The 20,386-nt window shown below is 47.7% G+C and overlaps 1 protein-coding gene across 1 annotated transcript in view; it reads left to right on the top strand.

Annotated features, from left to right (window-relative positions):
• Positions 1 to 18,172, top strand: part of hs3st4 (heparan sulfate (glucosamine) 3-O-sulfotransferase 4) — a 179,597-nt gene extending 161,425 nt beyond the window's left edge. Inside the window, exon 2 of the mRNA XM_078417786.1 lies at positions 17,376 to 18,172. Within this exon, the coding sequence (XP_078273912.1) occupies positions 17,376 to 18,021 (646 nt within the window). The 3' untranslated portion in view covers positions 18,022 to 18,172. The remainder of the gene's footprint in view (positions 1 to 17,375) is intronic.
• Positions 18,173 to 20,386: the final 2,214 nt, after the last annotated feature.

Below are 20,386 nucleotides of genomic sequence, written 5' to 3'. Positions count from 1 at the left end.
TTCGCACTGAGGAATGAGAGAATATCAGGATGTAACAGCAAGGGTATATCAGACTTAAAATCAAGCTGTGGTGTATAATTAGGACGAGACAATGTGGATGTGGAGGCTACAGCTGCAACGGGTCTTTATTGAGATCTGAAGGTCACAGATATAAAATCACGAGATATTAATTAAGAGTGATGTGGAAGACAACTCACACAGCATGCGGTTGGAATCTGAAACGCTGTCTACAGATGGCGTGAAGCTTTGGTTCCACTGTGTGGAGAAATTGCAAGGCCATGGAAAAAGGGTCAAATGGGGATGGAGGGTGGGTGGGAGGAACATTAATCAGAGAAGGTATTTATTCACAATCGTTTTGGGTCGAGACCCTTCTTCAGACTGAAGGGTCTCAATCCGAAACGTCACCCATTCCTTCTCTCCCGAGATGCTGCCCGATCTGCTGAGTTACTCCAGCACTTTGTGAATAAATACCTTCGATTTGTACCAGCATCTGCAGTTATTTTCTTATTCTCTTACATTAATCAGAGAGTTGCTCTGGTAGGGAACTGGCACATTCTTGATGGGCAAAATGGCCTCCTGTGCTACAACTATTCCGTGATTCTAACAGAGAGTGTTATTGTGAGGGGATAGTAATGTCAGAGAGTGTTTTTTGCATGTGTGTGTGGGGTACAGCTCAATGCGGCATGGTGGCGCAGCGGTAGAGTTGCTGCCTTACAGCGCCAGAGACCCGGGTTCGATCCTGGCTACGGGTTCTGTCTGTATGGAGATTGTACGTTCTCCCCGTGACCTGCGTGGGTTTTCTCCGAGACCTTCGTTTTCCTCCCGTACTCCAAAGACGTACAGGTTTGTAGGTTAATTGGCTTGGTGTAAATATAAATTGTCCCTCGTGTATGTAGGATGGTGTTAATGTACAGGGATCGCTGGTTGGAGCGGACCCAGCGGGCTGAAAGGCCTGTTTCCGCGCTGTATCTCTAAACTAAACTGAAAAAAAAGGAATATGCCAGTGCGGTTGTAAATCTTTGCTTCCAGCAAAGTTCTGCAAAGCCCTGTAGATGAAAGCCTCATCTCCCTGCAGTGATATCACTTGGCAGTGCTGTCTTGACACTATTTCGTTAAACAGATCTTGCTTCAATTAAATATCCTGTGTGGAGAAACCTTGTCATTCTACAAGGAGCAGGTGCGCAGTTATATTTTCCTGTTTGTTTGACTTCAGATTGCATTAAACTGCCTGTACTGGGAATGCAGGATGAGTAATGTAAATTGCTGTAATATGTAAAGGCTTGCCACAAGCTGTTTTTGCATGAGATCATAGGAACATAGGAAGAAAGCATGTCGTTGGCACGTTTCTCTGTTCTTGCATCATTTCTGCTGATCTCCAGCTAATGTTATCCTGGGAAATTCCCCACGGATCTTCCATACAGAATATTTAATGCTGATCTGAAGATTCTTACCCTTTTAAAATAGATTAGTGAACTTTAAGCTATGCCTTTATTTTCTCCTGTTAAACCTTTGTCGACAACATTAGTGATCAATTCCTGTTGTACTCCAACGCACACATCAGTCAACAAATAGCGTTTAACACCAGGTTAGATCCTAATGGTTCTGATTATACAATAAATGGGTAAAGCACTTTTCGGCAGAAGTGAATAGAATGGAGGCTCAGAGTTAAAACTGAGGTAGGGTTCGGGGATGGGGCCAGTGTACACCTGGAACAGGGATTGTTCAAGGTACCCTACAAAGAGGTAAGCATAGCTGGGGGCGGGGCCCATGTGAGTGCCCATAGCCAAGCCTTTGATTTGGAGGAAGTTGGAGGAGTTGGTGGGGAAGTTGGTGAGGACCAACTCCGCTAGGCGGAGGAGAGTGTTAGTAGAGGGAAATTAGCTGGTTCTGCGGTTGAGGATTAAACAGTTAAAATGGAGAGAGCGTTCAGGGATAGGGCCTGTTTCCACACTGTATCACGCTGTGACTCTATGACACGAAACATCACCTATTCCTTTTCTCCAGAGATGCTGTCTGACCTGCTGAGTTACTCCAGCTTTTATGTGTCTATCCTCTGAATGGGATGGAAATATTTTACCTGTAATCAGGGATGCAGTGGTAAGCTCTAATTTCCCCTTCAAGTCAACCCCCACACACACACACACGCACACACACACACACACACACACACACACACACACACACACACACACACACACACACACACACACACACACACGCGCACGCATGCACACACACACACACACACGCACGCATGCACGCACGCACGCACACACACACACACACACACACACACACATGCGCACACACGCACGCACACACACACACACACACACATACACACACATGCATACACGCACACACATACACACGCACACACACACACACACACACACACACACACACACACACACACACACACACACACACACACACACACACACACACACACACACACACACACACACACACACACGCACACACACACATCTCGTCAGGGACACAAGGCACTGTCTTGGCTTTGTGGCTGGGAATTCCCTGCAAAACACAGCTTTGGGCCATCTTCACCACAAAGTCTGCAGCGTTTCAAGAAGAATGCCAGCCATATAACACCTTCTCTGGGGAGCTGGGGATGGCTATTAAATGTGATCTTGCCAATGGTGCCCTTGCCCCGGGAATGAATGAGAATGAGAAAACAAATCTATTGCGACGGAAGTAAAAGTAGAAAATGCTGCAAAAATATTCACCATTCATTGAGAGAGAGAGAGAGACATATCAAATATTTCAGCACAATTGGAGCTGTTAGGAGTAAAGGTTTTAAGATGACTAGAGGGGAAGGGAAAGCTGAGGGACCATCATGCACCTGTCCTCATTGAGGGGACAGTGTTGGAGGCGGTCAACCGCTCCGAGTTCCTGGGATTGGACAGGCTAGGAGCAGGAAAAATGTTCCCCATGTCGGGGGAGTCCTGACCCAAGGGGTCACAGTTTAAGAATAAAGGGCAGGCCGTTTAGGACTGGGATGAGGAAAAACTTTTTCACCCAGAGATTGTTGAATCTGTGGAATTCTCTGCCACAGAAGGCAGTGGAGGCCAATTCGCTGGATGTTTTCAAGAGAGAGTTAGATTTAGCTCTTAGGGCTAACGGGATCAAGGAATAATGGGCGAAAGAGCAGGAACGGGGTACTGATTTTGGATGATCAGCCACGATCACATTGATTGGCGGTGCTGGCTCGAAGGGTCGAATGGCCTACTCCTGCACCTATTTTCTATGTTTTTACACATCTCTGATGATCTGCGCTGGGCCAAGCAAATTGATACAATCGTACGGAAAGCTCAGCAATGTCTCTACTCCTCCAGAGGCTGCAGAAGATTCGGCATGCTGTAGAGTACTCTATCGAACTGCCACTGAGCGGCGGAGAGCGTACTGACTGATCGCGTCACAGCCTGGCTCTTCAGAAAATCCAACCTTCAAGAATGAAGAAGGCTGCAGCAAGTGGTGGAAATGGCCCGATCCCTCATGGGATGCCGACCTCCTTGATCGACCTTGCCTCTTTGATGTTCCTCGGAGTATCCCTGACCGGACTTTGCCGACTCTCCCTCGCTCTAAACGTTATTCCTTTACCCTGTATCTGCACACCGTGAATGGATGGACTGTGATCATGTATTGTCTTTCTGCTGACTGGTTAGCACGCAACAAAAAGCCTCTCTCTGCACCTCGGTACACGTGACAATAAACTACACCGAACCACTGGAGGGATCTGCAGGAAGTGCTGCCGTGAGGAGGTGGCTAATGTCATCAAAGTCCCGCACCAAGTTGGCCAAGAACTCTTCTCGGTGCTTCCATCGGGAAGAAGGTACAGGGACCGTGACCTGCATGCTCAAGAGCAGCTTCTTTCCATCAACCAGTCGGTTCTTGAATCATCTTGTACAACCCAGAAAGGGCCTGTTCCCGTGCTGTCCTGCCCTGTGTTCTATGAAACCGAATGACCCAGATGCAGGAGGTGCTCGCTGAGAGAGGGCGGTGAAGACTTGTTTACTGCCGCTGATAACCCTATGGAGATGGAACAGGTGGAGCTCAATGATAACAGGGAGGGAAAAAGAGAGAAATATAACAAACTAGACCAAGTGGACCCGTTGGGCCCAAACCTCTCCTACATTGGTGCAGCATCCTATCCCCATTCCCTCCCCCCTCCCCCCTCCCCCCTCCCCTCTCCCTCCCCTCCGCTCCCACCTTCCCACCCCTCCCCCCCTCCCCTCCTCCTCCCCCCCCACTCCATCCCCCTCAACCCCGCTTATCCTCCCTCCACCCCCTCCCTCCCCCCTCCCTACATCCCCCCCTCCCCTCCCTCCCTAGGAGATAGATTTAAACTTTAAAATGTGAATAACTTTAAAAACACAACACCGATTTCAATGAAACCTCTTCCATTAGCACCAAAGGGACGACGGTGAGTAAGGTGGGCCTAAAATTGTTGTGCTATCGTCTACCGTTTTGGCTGTAGTTCAGGAACAAACGAACAAACAAACAAACAATCGAGAGTTTTAGTGTATAGAAGCCAGGTCTGTGAGATGCAACATGCTGAAGTCTGAAATGACACCAAATGCCGGAAGGACTCACAAGCCCAGCAACATCTCTGGAGAGGGAAAAACGCACTTAATGTCACAGGTTGAAGACATTGAATCCGAGCAGCACAACACGGAGATGGGAAATTGTTGAACTCATGGCCGATAGTGTGCTCAGTCTAGGGTTGCCAACTGTCCCCTATCACCCGGGACATTCCGTACTTTGGGCTAAATTAGTTTGTCCCGCACGGGACCGCCCTTGTCCCCTATTCGAAGGGTTGCCAACTTCCTCACTCCCAAATAAGGGACAACGGGGGACTTCACTGCCCCGCGCCCCACGTGACCCTCACCCAGCCAGCGGCCACGTGCTCCCGCTCCACCAATGGTGGCCGCCCGGCCATGGGCGGCCGCCATTGGTGGAGCGGGAGCACGTGGCCGCTGGCTGGGTGAGGGTCACGTGGGGCGCGAGGCGGTGGCGTCACCTCGTCCCGTATTTGGGAGTGAGGAAGTTGGCAACCCTAGCTCAGTCAGTAGAAGAGGTGGTGTCCCTTAGCCTTGCACAGTGGGCTCCAGTGGAACAGGGTACGAAACCAATGGCTCAGAAGGTCACAATAGGGTTTGGATGGAGAATTAAAGTGGCAGGTAATCAGAGGCACTGTGCCATCTTTGGACACTTTGTCCACAAATCAGACCTGCTTTTTTTTTTCTAACCTCTATAGTTCTGGTGATATTTCAGCAACTTGGGCGGCACTGTGGCGCAGCGGTAGAGTTGCTGCCTTACAGCGCCAGAGACCCGGGTTTGATGTCTGTTCTGGTGCTTGTCCTTACAGAGTTTGTATGTTCTCCCCGTGACCCGCGTGGGTTTTCTCCGGGTGCTCTGGTTTCCTCCCACACTCCAAAGATGTACAGGTTAATTGGCTTTGGTAAAAATTGTAAATTGTCCTGAGTGTGTGTAGGATAGTGTTAATGTGTGGGGATCGCTGGTCGGCGCGGACCTGGTGGGCAAAAGGGCCTGTTTCCATGCTGTGTCTCTAAACTAAACTAAACCGAACTAAAACTTCAAACCCTGGCTCTGCTGATCTCCCCACAGATGCTGCTTGACCTTCTGAATGTTTACGGTACATCCTGTTTTCATTTTGGATTTCCAGCGTCTGCCATTTTGTTTGCTTTGCCAGCTCTACGACCATCAGCTTCTTGTAACGCCTTTGAAGACTGGCAATAAGACATCACTGCTCTCTGAGGTGATCACACCGCCTCACTTTGTCCATCTGACAACTCTTGTCCATCGTCCACTCTCTACACCTGGAGTATTGTGTGCAGTTTTGGTCTCCTAATCTGAGGAAGGACATTCTTGCCATAGAGGGAGTACAGAGAAGGTTCACCAGATTGATTCCTGGGATGGCAGGACTTTCATATGAAGAAAGACTGGATAGACTCGGCTTGTACTCGCTGGAATTTAGAAGATTGAGGGGGGATCTTATAGAAACTTACAAAATTCTTAAGGGGTTGGACAGGCTAGATGCAGGAAGATTGTTCCAGATGTTGGGGAAGTCCAGAACAAGGGGTCACAGTTTAAGGATAAGGGGGAAGTCTTTTAGGACCGAGATGAGATCGTTTCTTTTCGCACAGAGAGTGGTGAATCTGTGGAATTCTCTGCCACAGAAGGTAGTTGAGGCCAGTTCATTGGCTATATTTAAGAGGGAGTTAGATGTGGCCCTTGTGGCTAAAGGGATCAGGGGGTATGGAGAGAAGGCAGGTATGGGATACTGAGTTGGATGATCAGCCATGATCATATTGAATGGCGGTGCAGGCTCGAAGGGCCGAATGGCCTACTCCTGCACCTATTTTCTATGTTTCTATGTTTCTATGAAAAAGTAGTGTAATGGGAGTTAATTTGCACGATTCTCTCTCTCAGCAGTTCCAACACAGTGTAAATGCTGCATCTTCCCACAGTATGCAGTGGAGCGTGGCAACATAGCAAGCAGCAACAAGTATTGATGTAATAGTTAGGATTATGGGATCAGTAGAGCAATTCCTGTCCCGCAATTTGGAATATTGTGAGCAGTTTCGGGCTCCTCCGTATCTGAGGAAGGATGTGTTGGCATTGGAGAGGGTTCAGAGGAGGTTTACGAGGATGACCCCAGGGATGAGTGGGTTAACATATGATGAACGCTTGCCGGCACTGGGCCTGTACTCACTGGAGTTTAGAAGGTTGAGGGGGGATCTCATTGAAACTTACCGAATATATCGGTATAATCATGTGTTGTCTGACAATGGAGGACAATGGAGGAGGCCCAGGACAGAAAGGTCAGATTGGGAATGGGTGGGGGAGTTAAAGTGCTGAGCAACCATGAGATCAGGTTGGTTAAGGCGGACTGAGCGGAGGTGTTCAGCAAAATGATCGCCGAGCCTGCACTTGGTCTCGCCGATGTACAGAAGTTGACACCTGGAACAGCGGATACAGTAGATGAGATTGGAGGAGGTGCACGTGAAACTCTGCCTCACCTGAAAAGACTGTCGGAGTCCTTGGATGGAGTCGGGGGTGGTAAAGGGACAGGTGTTGCATCTCCTGCGGTTGCAGGGGAAAGTACCTGGTCTATCTAAGTTTGATGTTGTTAAGCTGGAAAAGGTGCAGGGAAGATTTACGAGGATGTCGTCAGGAATCGAGGGCCTGAGCTATAGACAGAGGTTGAGCAGGTGAAGACATTATACCTTGGAGTGCAGAAGGATCAAGAGTGATCTTATAGAGGCGTATAAAATAGATAGGGTAAGTGCAGAGACTCTTTTACCCAGAATCGGGGAATCAAGAACCAGAGGACAAAGGTTTAAGGTGAGAGGGGAAAGATTTAATAGCAACCTGGTGAACATCTTTTTTACACAAGCTGCCAGAGGAGGTAGTTGAGGCAGGTCCTATCACAACATTTAAAAACATTTGGATTGGTACATGGATTGGATAGGTTTAGAGGGATATGGGGAAAATACAGGCAGGTGGGTCTGGTGTAGATGGGGCATGTTGGGCGGCATGGGCAAGTTGGGCCGAAGGGTCGGTTTCCACGCTGTATGACTATAACTCTCTGACTCTTTGAGAATCTGATTCTATACTCATAAGGTTAGTGTGTTAGGGTCAGAGAAGCCATAAGCAGAGATTGTGTGGTCATATCAATATTTGCTTTGGAAAATAACTGCAGATGCTGGTACAAATCGAAGGTATCACAAAATGCTGGAGTAACTCAGCAGGTCAGGCCAGCATCTCAGGAGAGAAGGAATGGGTGACGTTTCGGCTCGAGACCCTTCTTCAGACTGATGTCAGGGGAGGGGGGGGGAGGGGGGGAGGGGGGGGAGGGGGGGAGGGGGGGGAGGGGGCGGGTCCCGCCCCAGTCTGAAGAAGGGTCTCGACCCAAAACATCACCCTTTCCTTCTCTCCTGACACGCTGCCTGACCCGTTGAGTTCCTCCAGCATTTTGTGATACCTTCAACAAATTGCTTATATCTCTTTCAAGGTGAAGTAAGGTTTTCCGAGTTTATTTGCAGACAGAATGGTTTGTGAGTAGCTGGAGATCATTTTCATTCTCTTTATTTCTGAAGACTACACTGGAGAAAACTACAGAGGCTATTGCCCCTGATCTGCAGTATAGAGATCTCTTCTGATCGATAGTTTACTTGAATGGGCCCGGTGTATGGATTACAGGGATTGTGTGTCAGAAATATATTTAGACTTCCCATCGTGCTACCGTTTCTGCAAGGTCTGGCAGCTTTCCCTTAAAGGGACAGTCTCTGATCAAAGGTCTCTTCGGGGAATGTCCCGTTGATAGGATTATGTCCCGGTTTTTTTTGCGGCACAGTGGTGTTTACAGCCAGAGACCCGGGTTCGATCCTGACCACGGGCGCAGTCCGTACGGCGTTTGAACGTTCTCCCCGTGACCCGCGTGAGTTTTCTCCGAGATCTTCGGTTTCCTCCCACACTCCAAAGGGCAAGAGTACAACACTCCACGCTACGAGAGACGGGTGTTAGAGGTGATGGGGAGAAGAATGGAGTAGGCTTGATGGGCCGAATGGCCTAGTTCTGCTCCTATCACCAATGATCACAAAGACGTACAGGTTTGTAGGTTAATTTTGGCTTGGTATAAATGTAAATTGTCCCTAGTGCGTGTTGAGTGGCGTTAATGAGCGGGGATCGCTGGTCGGTGAGGGTCGAAGGTGCCCCTTGCCGCGCTGTACCTCGAAAACGAAAACGAAAACTAAAGCTAAATGACATACGTAATAGTACAGGGAGCCTCTCTAGGTGTTGCACAGCCCTGCACTGCCCTCTAGGCAGCCTCTGGTGGAATGTGAGAGGAAACGTAAAGAGGCAAGCCTGAAATGCAGAAACATAGAAAATAGGTGCAGGAGGAGGCCATTCGGTCCTTCGAGCCAGCACCGCCATTCAATATGATCATGGCTGAACATCCAAAATCAGCACCCCGTTCCGGCTTTTTCCCCCATATCCCTTGATTCCCTTATCCCGATGAGCTAAATCTATCCAGCTAAATCTTGAAAACATCCAGTGAATTGGCCTTCACTGCTCCTTCTGTGGCAGAGAATTCCACAGAATCACAACTCTCTGGGTGAAAAAGTTTCTCCTCATCTCAGTCCCACATGACCTGCCCCTTATTCTTAAACTGTGACCCCTGGTTCTGGACTCCCCCAACATCGGGAACATATTTCCTGCACCCAGCCTATCCTCATTTAATGTTGGCAACCGTTTGGAATTGCCTCAGTCTTCTGGAATTAAGGATTAATTTCTGCATTGTGGCCCTGAGTGATCTGGAGGGTGGGTGGGGGGGGGGGGGGGGGGGGGAGCATGAAAGGATTATAAAATGGCTTGATAATTGAGATGCCTTCAAACGCTCTCCTTTATTAAGAATGAAGATATTGGATGTGGAAAGAGGCAGCATGATTTGCCAAGCTGCTTCGAAGCCAAGTGGGGAGGTCATGAGATGACACCTCCAGGAATACATCCAACCGAAGTTGGCAGCTTTATGCCTGCTTTAAAACGCCAACCTCTCACTCAGCTCTTCACTGGATGATTTACTGCAAGGCAGGCTATGCCACTCCCTCCACGCATATCACTTTGCTTTTTTTCTCCATTTCCCGGCAGCTGCATTAAGCTGTTGAAATCCTTTGCCCTGACAACACTCGTTGGAGAAGGGTGATAAACAATCCCGCTTCATCTATTAACTGAGGGACAAGATCAATGCTGCGTTTCCTGCACTGCCCAGGCGCCCGGGATCTGGACCTATCGCTGCGAGGGGTGTACTTTTCATACTCCATTCCCAGTTCATTGATCGAAGATGGGAGTAATGCATCGCATCGCTTCACCCAGCCCGCAGCTTTGTTTATCGTGTGTGTGTGTGTGTGTGTGTGTGTGTGTGTGTGTGTGTGTGTGTGTGTGTGTGTGTGTGTGTGTGTGTGTGTGTGCGTTTAATGGTTGGCCGTTAACGCGCATAGCGCGGCGCCCTTCCACCCTGTTGCGTCCAACTCTCGCTCTCCGAAGGCGGCCTCCACACAGGTTTTGTCTCCGCGCAGCCATTCCCGCGCCTTGGTTTGGAGTTCGACGGCCCTGGCTCTGGGTGGGCCGTCGCGGGAGGGGTCTTGTCGCCTTGCACCGATCGATGACGTGCTTCTTGTGGATGCACGTTAAACTGACGGCACGTCTTCCCCACCGCGTTCTCTGCAAGGTTCTGCGCAGCTCTGCAACTGAAGCATCCAACCAGCAGGTTAAGAGTGTGTTAGTCCCATATGTCCCAGACAGAACAATGACATTCTCACTCGCAACAGCACAACAGAATATGTAAACACAGTACACTGTAAACAATATAATAAACAAGAAAAAATGTTCAGTGTGTATATATATATATATATATACACACACGCACACACATATAAGCACAAAATGCTGGGCTAACTCAGTGGTTACTCCGAGAAACGTTTAAGAAACATTTGGACAGGTACATGGATAGGACAGGTTTAGAGGGATGTTGGCCAAACGCAGGCAACTGTGACTTGTGTAAGTGGATCATGTTGGCCAGTATGGCAAGTTGGGCAGAAGGGCCTATTCCCACACTGTAAGACTCTATGATTATAATTCATCGATTTCTTCTGTGGACATAGTGCACGTCGTGTCACTGCAATGCCCCGGGTCTCCTGGCTGAAGAGGGCAGCCAGTCACGAGCACGTATCCACACCCAGTCTAGAGACTGTCACGCACTGCCTTTCATCGGACATCATTGGATTGTATCATGCACTAAATGTTATACCCTTTATCCTGAATCTGTACACAGTGGCCATTTTGATTGTAATCATTGCTGACTGGGCAGCACGCAACAAAAAAGCTTTTCACTGTACCTCGGTACACGTGACCATAATAAACTAAACCAAACTAAACTAACGTCAGACTCCGCAGAGAAACCTGTGCAAAAAGCCTCCTTCGGCTGGTGTGTGTGGCTGCTGTATTCTTTTAATGGTCGGCGTGGAACCGGTGGGCCGAAGGGCCTGTTTCTGCGCTGTATCTTTAAACTAAATTAAACTAAACAGATGCAGTTGGTTCATCAGTTTGACCAGGTTTCATTACTTGTGTATGCATTCTTCCCTTCTGGATACAGAGGGCAACATTTTAATTGAGGAAAAATCAAAAATGATGGAAAAACTCAGCAGATCAGGCAGCATCTGTGGAAAGAAAAGCAGCGCTGACATCTCAAGCTACAGCCCTTTGTTATTTCAGTATGTGTTTTGTTGATGTTTAAATAAAGTGATTTTAAAATAAGGCAGGCAACAAAATAAACATTGCACAACATAGCTCTTGGGGAATGTGTGGGCAGGAATTGCAGTTGCTGGTTTAACCTGAAGATAGACACAAAAAGCTGGAGTAACTCAGTGGGACAGGGAGAATCTCTGGAGAAAAGGAATAGGTGACGTCTCCCGGGTCGAGACCCTTCTTCAGACTGAGAGTCAGGGGAGAGGGAAGTGGGAAATATGGTAATGACAGGTAATGTAGAGAGATATAGAACAAATGAATGCAAAAAGGTAACGACGATAAAGGAAACAGGCCATTATTAGAAACATAGAAACATAGAAAATAGGTGCAGGATTAGGCCATTCGGCCCTTCGAGCCAGCACTGCCATTCAATATGATCTTGGCTGATCATCCAAAATCAGTACCCCGTTCCTGCTTTTTCCCCATATCCCTTGATTCTGTTAGCTCTAAGAGCTATATCTAACTCTCTTGAAAACATCCAGTGAATTGGCCTCCACTGCCTTCTGTGGCAGAGAATTCCACAGATTCACAACTCTCTGGGTGAAAAGGTTTTTCCTCATCTCAGTCCTAAATGGCCTACCCCTTATTCTTAAACTGTGACCCCTGGTTCTGGACTCCCCCAAAATCGGGAACATTTTTCCTGCATCTAGCCTGTCAAATAACCTAAAGAATTTTATATGTTTCTGTAAGATCCCCTCTCATCCTTCTAAATTCCAGTGAGTAGCTGATTGCTGGGTGAAAACGAGCACAGACAATAAAGGTGAAGCACAATTGGTTTGGAAGGGAGAATCGCTCCCTCTACACTGTCCCCTTGAGGACTACCTGGCTGGGTCAGATACATCAGATTTTATTGCATCAACTTCCATTAACCGCACTGTCACAACCAATACTCCCTGGTTGGGTGCAAAGCCAGGGTTATTTTGAGTAACACTCCCTCTGCAATGCCCCACATCAAACTCTTCCTAGACTCCTGGGCTGATTCACCACAGGTTATACGCAGCGTGGAGTTCCCTCGACACTGTTCCTTCAGCTCCCCCAGGATGGATGGAGCTGATTCATCAGTTTTGACCAAATTTCATTACATGCACACAATGCATTACTGCCCACAGGAGACTAGCCGAGAGAAAGGCTCGCAGACACACACACAAACATGCACACACACACGCACTGACAGACACACTGCAAACGACATCCACATTTACTCAAACATTTTTCTCGCTATGGATATGCATGCACACATATATAGACACACAGACACAAACACAAACACAGACACACACACACATACACACACACGCACACACACACACACACAAACACAAACACAAACACACACAAACAAACACACAAACACTCACACAACATATGTACACACACACACACAAAATATACACACATACACACACATAAACACAAGCACACACACACACACAAAACACATACACACATACAACAATACACACACACACAAAATAGCTAACATATGTACATTGGGTGCAAGACTGAATTTGAATGCAATTTCTCATTTACCTGCTTTTAAACTGGGATAAGTAAAGCATATGGGTTTGGATTCGTGTTCATTTTCAGCCAACGCAAATAGACAATTACATCTCCCCGCACACAAACACTGTCCGGGCCTCCAACAGTCTTCACCACCCTGCGCACTGCATCTCGGCCAATTGATGTTGTCCTGACCCAAACTGCATCTCATAAAAAGCCCATGGAGCCCTGAATCATAGAGTGATACAGTGCGGAAACAGGCCCTTCGGCCCAACTTGCCCGCACTGGCCAACAAGCCCCAGCTACATTAGTCCCACCTGCCTGCATTTGGCCCATATCCCTCCAAACTTGTCTTATCCATGTGCCTGGCTAAATCTTTCTTAAACTTTGGGATAGTCCCTGCCTCAACTACCTCCACTGGCAGCTTGTTCCATACATCCACCACCCTATGTGTGAAAAGGTTACCCCTTAGATTCCTATTAAATCTTCTCCCCTTCACCTTAAACCTTTGTCCTCTGGTCCTCGATTCACCTACTCTGGGCAGGAGACTCTGTGCATCTACCCGATCTATTCCTCTCATGATTTTGTACCACCTCTACAAGATCTCCCCTCATCCTCCTGTGTTCCAAGGAGTAGAGTCCGAGCCTGCTCAACCCCTCCCTATAGCTCAGACCCTTGAGTCCTGGCAACGTCCTCGTAAATCTTCTCTGTAGCCTTTCCAGCTTGACGACACCTTTCCTGCAACATGGTGCCATTTCTGTCCAGTCAAAGGATTGCTCCAATGCGCTAACAACAAACAAAGTACTGAGGCCAAACTTCCAGGGATGGCAGCCCTATCCTTAACTGCACACCAGACCCCCAAGCTAACCGCGGATGACACTCCAGGAATCCCACCCTGCCCAGTGAGTTATATGGAGTGCTCGCACCCCACACAGAAGATAATAATAATAATAATAATGCATTTTATTTATATCGCGCTTTTCATATACTCAAAGACGCTTTACAGAGATTTAGAGAACATAGGGAAATGAATAAATAGATAAATAAGTAAATATGTAAACGAACAGAGAAAGGAGACAGAAGGTGAGGTGACCTTCAGTGGTTGAAGGCAGTACTGAACAGGTGAGACTTCAGCGATGTTTTGAATGTGGTGAGTGTGGAGGAGTCTCTAACGGTTTGGGGTAGTGAGTTCCATAGGGTGGGGGCAGCGATGGAGAAAGCCCTGTCCCCCCAGGATCTGAGTTTGGTCCGGATGTGGGGGGATAGGAGATTGGCAGCAGCAGGTGCAGGTGGGAGTGTGCCTGTGGAGGAGGTCGATCAGGTAGGATGGGGCCAGGTTATGGAGGGCTTTGTAGGTTATGAGGAGGATTTTGTACTGGATTCTCTGGGGGATGGGGAGCCAGTGGAGTTTGTAAAGGACGGGGTGATATGGTCACGGATCGGGGTGTGGGTGATTCTAATTCAAAACGGGATAAAGAAATGGCTGATCCTTGGGAGAAAGAAATAATGCTGGAGCTTATTAATCCGCGTTCCCTTGAGAAATTAATTTCAATTCTTAGGTAGACTACTTAATATAGGGACATTTTGAATACATGATGGTCTTTGCCAGGGAGTTTGCATTCAAACATCCTGTAAACGATAATCAACATGTACGGAATCAAAATATTGTGGGTCTTTGTGAACATGTAGTGTCATCGTTTTCACTGCTAAGGTCCATCACAGAATCACACTCTCTGTTATGCCTGTCTGATTTCATCTGTCACACTCTCTCTACCTGATCCTCTGCTGACCAGCAGGGGCTTACAGCACAGGAGGAGGCCGCCTACGTATATATGTCTGTTGGAGCTGCTTCTTTATTGAAACACTCCAAAATCCCACTTTCCTGGAGAGATACAGGGCAGAAACAGGCCCTTCAGTTCACCGAGTCCGCACCGACCAGCGGTCCCCGCACACGGACACTACCCTACACACACTGGGGACAATTTTACATTTACACCCAGCCAAACAAGCTACAAACCTGCATGTCTTTGGCTTGTGGGTGGAAACCGAAGATCTCGGAGAGAACCCACTCAGGTCACGGGGAGAATGTACAAACTCCATACAGACAAACACCCGTAGTCAGGATCAACCCGGGTCTCTGGCGCTGCGAGGCAGCAACTCTACTGCTGCACCACCGTGCCACTCTCTCCCTTAATCCTGTTGGTAATTGAGAGTAGACTGAGAGTCGAGTCATTATCCAGATTAGATTTGTCCTGCTCATTATAAACAGGCCAAACCTGGCCCATTTTCCTTGCCGTCTGCTTGATGCCATCGTTGTAACTGCATTAAAGTACACTTGACTATAGGGGCAACTACTTCTGGGGAGTCATCTTCAGTGTTGCAATCAGGAGATTGTCTCGTCCCATAGCCTTTCGCGTATACAACATTTACAATTGTTTCTTGATATCACTGGAGCAAATTAAATTTGCTGGAGATTGGCTGGAAGAGAGGAGGGGCTGGCTCGGAGGGTCGAATGGCCTACTCCTGCACCTATTTTTCCATGTTTCTATGATTCACGACCTTGCCACTCTGCAGAGGAGGCAAAAGCAATGCCAGTCTGGGTAACATGGCAATACCTCTGCTCCTCTATGACCAGAGGATAGTGGCACACCCTGCACCTCTATCAGAAAGGTATCTCATTCCCCGCATATTTTTAAGGCAGAGATAGATAGGTTCTTGATTTGTGTGGGTGTCAGGTGTTATGGGGAGAATGGGGTTTGGAGGGAGAGATCGATCAGCCATGATTGAATGGCGGAATAGATTCGATGGCCCGAATGGCCTAATTCGGCTCCGATCACATGACTTTATGACCTTATGCCCTTCTGTGTAAAAAAAATAACTCAGCAGGTCAGGCACATCTCTGGAGAAAAGGTAGACACAAAATGCTGGAGTAACTCAGCTGGACAGGCAGCATCTCTGGAGAGAAGGAACGGGTGACGTTTCGGGTCGAGACCCTTCCTGGAGAAAAAGAATGGGTGACGTTTCGGGTCGAGACCCTTCATCAGACCTGAAATGTCACCTGTTGCTTTTCCTTTGCTCAGGAACCTAGTGACCAGAGCCAAGGTTCTGCATCTCTAGGTTAAATGGGTGTTTTAACCTGCTGGTCAGAGAATAAAGGGATAGTCCCTCGCATGAAGGGCGGCACGGTAGCGCAGCGGTAGAATTGCTGCTTTACAGCGAATGCAGCACCGGAGACTCAGGTTCGATCCTGACTACGGGTGCTGCACTGTAAGGAGTTTGTACGTTCTCCCCGTGACCTGCGTGGGTTTTCTCCAAGATCTTCGGTTTCCTCCCACACTCCAAAGACGTACAGGTATGTAGGTTAATTGGCTGGGTAAATGTAAAAATTGTCCCTAGTGGGTGTAGGATAGTGTTAATGTACGGGGATACTGAGCGGCACGGACTTGGTGGGCCGAAAAGGCCTGTTTCCGCCTGTATATATATGATATGATATGATATGATATGAAAGAGACTAGTAGTTGGCACTTCTTCAGGATTACAGGCGATGCTACCCAGTATGCATGTAATCTGCACTGTCCCTATGTTACGTTGAGCAGTTCTGAATGGTTGACGCTTATTTTCCGATGGATTATTTTGCTGACTTAGCAGTTCTCAACTGTACAGCCAGTTTGCTGAAAGGTAATGAACCGGAGTGCTGGAGTAACTCAGCAGCTCAGGCAGCATCTCTGGAGGAAAGGAACAGGTGACGTTTCGGGTTGAGACCCTCCTTCAGTCTGAGGGGAGAGGGAAACTAGGGATATGAAACGATACAAAGAACAAATCATAGCCAGTCAGATGATCAAGGTCAGGTGGAGTCCACAACGGTCCATTGTTGGCTGTGGAGAAGGTATAACATATATAACATATAACAACTACAGCATGGAAACAGGCCTGTCCGGCCCTACCAGTCCACGCCGACCATTTTCCCTGACCTAGTCTCATCTACCTGCACTCAGACCATAACCCTCCAATCCCCTCCTATCCATATACCTATCCAATTTACTCTTAAATAATAAAATCGAGCCAGCCTCCACCACTTCCACCGGAAGCCCATTCCATACAGCCACAACCCTCTGAGTAAAGAAGTTCCCCCTCATGTTACCCCTAAACCTTTGTCCCTCAATTCCGAGTGGATAAAAACAGTGAAACTAAGCAGAACGACAGTGAAACTAATAGGATGATTCGGATGGGGGAGGGACGGAGAGAGAGGGAATGCAAGGGTTACTTGAAGTTAGAAAAATCAATATTCGAACCGCTGGACTGTAAGCTGCCCGTGCACAATGCAGGTCTTTTGCCAATGAGCCTACAAAGAACCAGGCCTGGGTTATTCTGACTGATTTAATGATATTGTCTGTGCTTTAGGTATGGCAGGGTTCCACAGTGGCGCTATTCTGCAATACATTTACTGGAGGGAGGTGTTGGGAGGGAGTGGGGAGATACGATCGGCTTTTGTTCTTAAGTGTCTGTCTTTCTTTTGCCTTTAGAAGCTTGATGCCGAAGACGTTGGATGGCCAGCTCACCATGGAGAAAACGCCCAGTTACTTCGTCACCAGGGAGGCACCAAAGCGCATCTTCTCCATGGCGAAGGGCACCAAGCTGGTGGTGGTGGTCAGGAACCCAGTGACCAGGGCCATTTCGGATTACACCCAGACACTGTCCAAGAAACCCGAGATCCCCACCTTCGAGGTGCTGGCCTTCAAGAACAGGACCCTGGGCCTGATCGATGCCTCTTGGAGCGCCATCCGTATTGGGATCTACGCCTTGCACCTGGAGAACTGGCTCCAGTTCTTCCCCCTCTCCCAGATCCATTTCGTCAGCGGGGAGAGGCTGATCATTGACCCGGCCGGAGAGATGGGAAAAGTCCAGGACTTCTTGGGCCTCAAGAGGATCGTCACGGACAAACATTTTTACTTCAACAAAACCAAGGGATTTCCGTGCCTGAAGAAGCCTGAGGACAGCAGCAGCCTGCCAAGATGCCTCGGCAAATCCAAGGGGAGAACTCATCCGAAAATAGATCCCGATGTAATCCACAGACTGCGGAAGTTTTACAGGCCTTTCAACGTCATGTTCCATCAGATTACGGGAGAAGACTTTGATTGGGAAAAGGATGAAAATCAAGAAATCAGTTGAGGATGTTAACATCCAGAAGTTCAATAGAAGGGAACCGAAACTGGCTCCTTATTGAAAAAGGAGATGGGACTAATTAAGACTATATTGATCATCTTTCAAAATAAAGAATGTTAATAAGACTGTAATTAATAATAAAAAAAGAGGAATGATTTTTCAGCTATATTACAGATTACCAAAGGTGTTGTGCTTATGAATTGTGATTATTTTGGAAAATTACTTTTCACCTTGAGGTCAGCTCAATTTCCTGGCCTTTTTTCACAGTTCCCTTCATCCAAATCAGGTTGGTTGATAAAGTCTCATGAAGATGCCCCATTCTGTCTTTATTGTGTCTTGTCCAGGACATGTTTATTTTGGGAGATTTGCTTTCACAATGCAAGGACCACAGTTTAGTTTAGTTTAGTTTAGTTTAGTTTAGTTTAGCTTAGCTTAGCTTAGATTAGTTTAGTTTAGTTTACTCTAGTTTAGTTCAGTTTAGTTTAGAGATACAGCGCGGAAACAGGGCCTTCGGCCCACCGAGTCCGCACCGACCAGCATTCCCCGCACACTAACACTATCCTACACACGCTCGGGACAATTTTACATTTACACCAAGCCAATTAACCTACAAACCTGTACGTCTTTGGAGTGCGGGAGGAAACCGAAGATCTCGTGGAAAACCCACACAGGTCACGTGGAGAACGTACAAACTCCGTACAGACAATCAAGCACCCGTAGTCGGGATCGAACCCGGGCCTCTGGCTCTGCAAGGCAGCAACTCTAACGCTGCGCCACTGTGCCACCCCAAACAGAGCTCACAACAGAGGTCACCGAGAGAGAGAGGTAGCAACCAGAGGAGAGGGCTTTCCAATCATTGTAAGCAGGAGATGGAAATGGTGGATGCAGTGCAAGATCGATCCCAGCCAAAAATATCAGACACACTCCCAGGGGCACAGTGGGGAGTTAGATAGAGAATAAAGTTTCCTCTACATTGCCTAATCAAACACTCCCAGGGAAGGAACAGCATCATTTATATAGAGGCGAAGATTTTCTGTTCAATCCCTTCAGTCATTGCAATCAGGCACAGCAACCAAAGATCACTTTGCTCCCCCCGCACTCAATATATATTTCTTGTAACTGCACAGTAGGAATTGAGAATTGAACCTCTGATATCACGATGCCAAATTGCTTCATCAATCGGTGTTAACTGTGGGCGTGGTGGAGCTGGCACAGAATTGGAGTTTGCATGGTGTCCCGTCTTTGTGGTTCACAAACATGCCTGGTCTCTGCAGCCTGTCTTGATGTGTTGCAACTCACTGGAAACTAAATGGCAAGTGTTTCTACAGACAGTAGCAGTAGAGGTGATGCCTTATGGTGCCTGACACCTTTGACAAGTCAAACTCCAAATTCTCCTCCCAGGAATAGGTGTGCGTTCAACCCTTCTTTTAAAGAGTAAGGAGTCAGGTTTTAGCCCAGAATCTCTATGCACGTTTGCATCAATGGTCTTTTGGGATGATTTGGGATAAAAGAATGGATCGACTGGGCTTATATTCACTGGAATTTAGAAGGATAAGAGGGGATCTTATAGAAACATATAACATTCTCAAGGGATTGGACAGGCTTAGATGCAGGAAAAATGTTCCCGATGTTGGGGGAGTCTGGAACAGGGGTCACAGTTTAAAAATAAGGGATGGGCCATTTAGGACTGAGATGAGGAAAAACCTTTTCACCCAGAGAGTTGTGAATCTGTGGAATTCTCTGGCACAGAAGGCAATGGAGGTCAATTCACTGGATGTTTTCAAGAGAGAGTTAGATAGAGCTCTTAGGGCTAACGGAATCAAGGGAGAAAGCAGGAACAGGGTGCTGATTTTGGATGATCAGCCATGATCATATTGAATGGCGGTGCTGGGACGATCACCCCTGCTATTTTAGAAAATAGAAAATAGGTGCAGGAGGAGGCCATTCGGCCCCTTCGAGCCAGCACCACACTGAACCATTTTCTATGTTTCTGTAAATATTCCCAGCAACTCTAATCTCTTTATTTCTGCCGTTAGCCACATGACCTCTGGGCTAAGGGGAGGGGGAAATTAAAAACACATCACAATTAACATGGAACAGGTTAAGCCGAAGATAGACACAAAACGCTGGAGTAACTCAGCAGGTCAGGCAGCATCTCTGGAGAAAAGGAATAGGCGACGTTTTGGGTCGAGACCCTTCTTCAGACTGAGAGTCAGGGGAGAGGGAAACGAGAGAGATATAGACGGTGATGTAGAGTGATATGGAACAAAAGTTTGGCCTCACTCTGACAATGGAAGAGGCCCAGGACACAAAGGTCTGTGTGGGAATGGGAAAGGGGAATTATAGTGTTTGGCAACCGGGAGATCAGATC

The sequence above is a fragment of the Rhinoraja longicauda genome, chromosome 21 (assembly GCF_053455715.1).
Source record: "Rhinoraja longicauda isolate Sanriku21f chromosome 21, sRhiLon1.1, whole genome shotgun sequence".
NCBI classification, from domain to species: domain Eukaryota; kingdom Metazoa; phylum Chordata; class Chondrichthyes; order Rajiformes; family Arhynchobatidae; genus Rhinoraja; species Rhinoraja longicauda.
The sequence above is the reverse complement of the archived record's forward strand: the minus strand, read 5'-3'. Positions and strand labels throughout refer to the sequence as shown.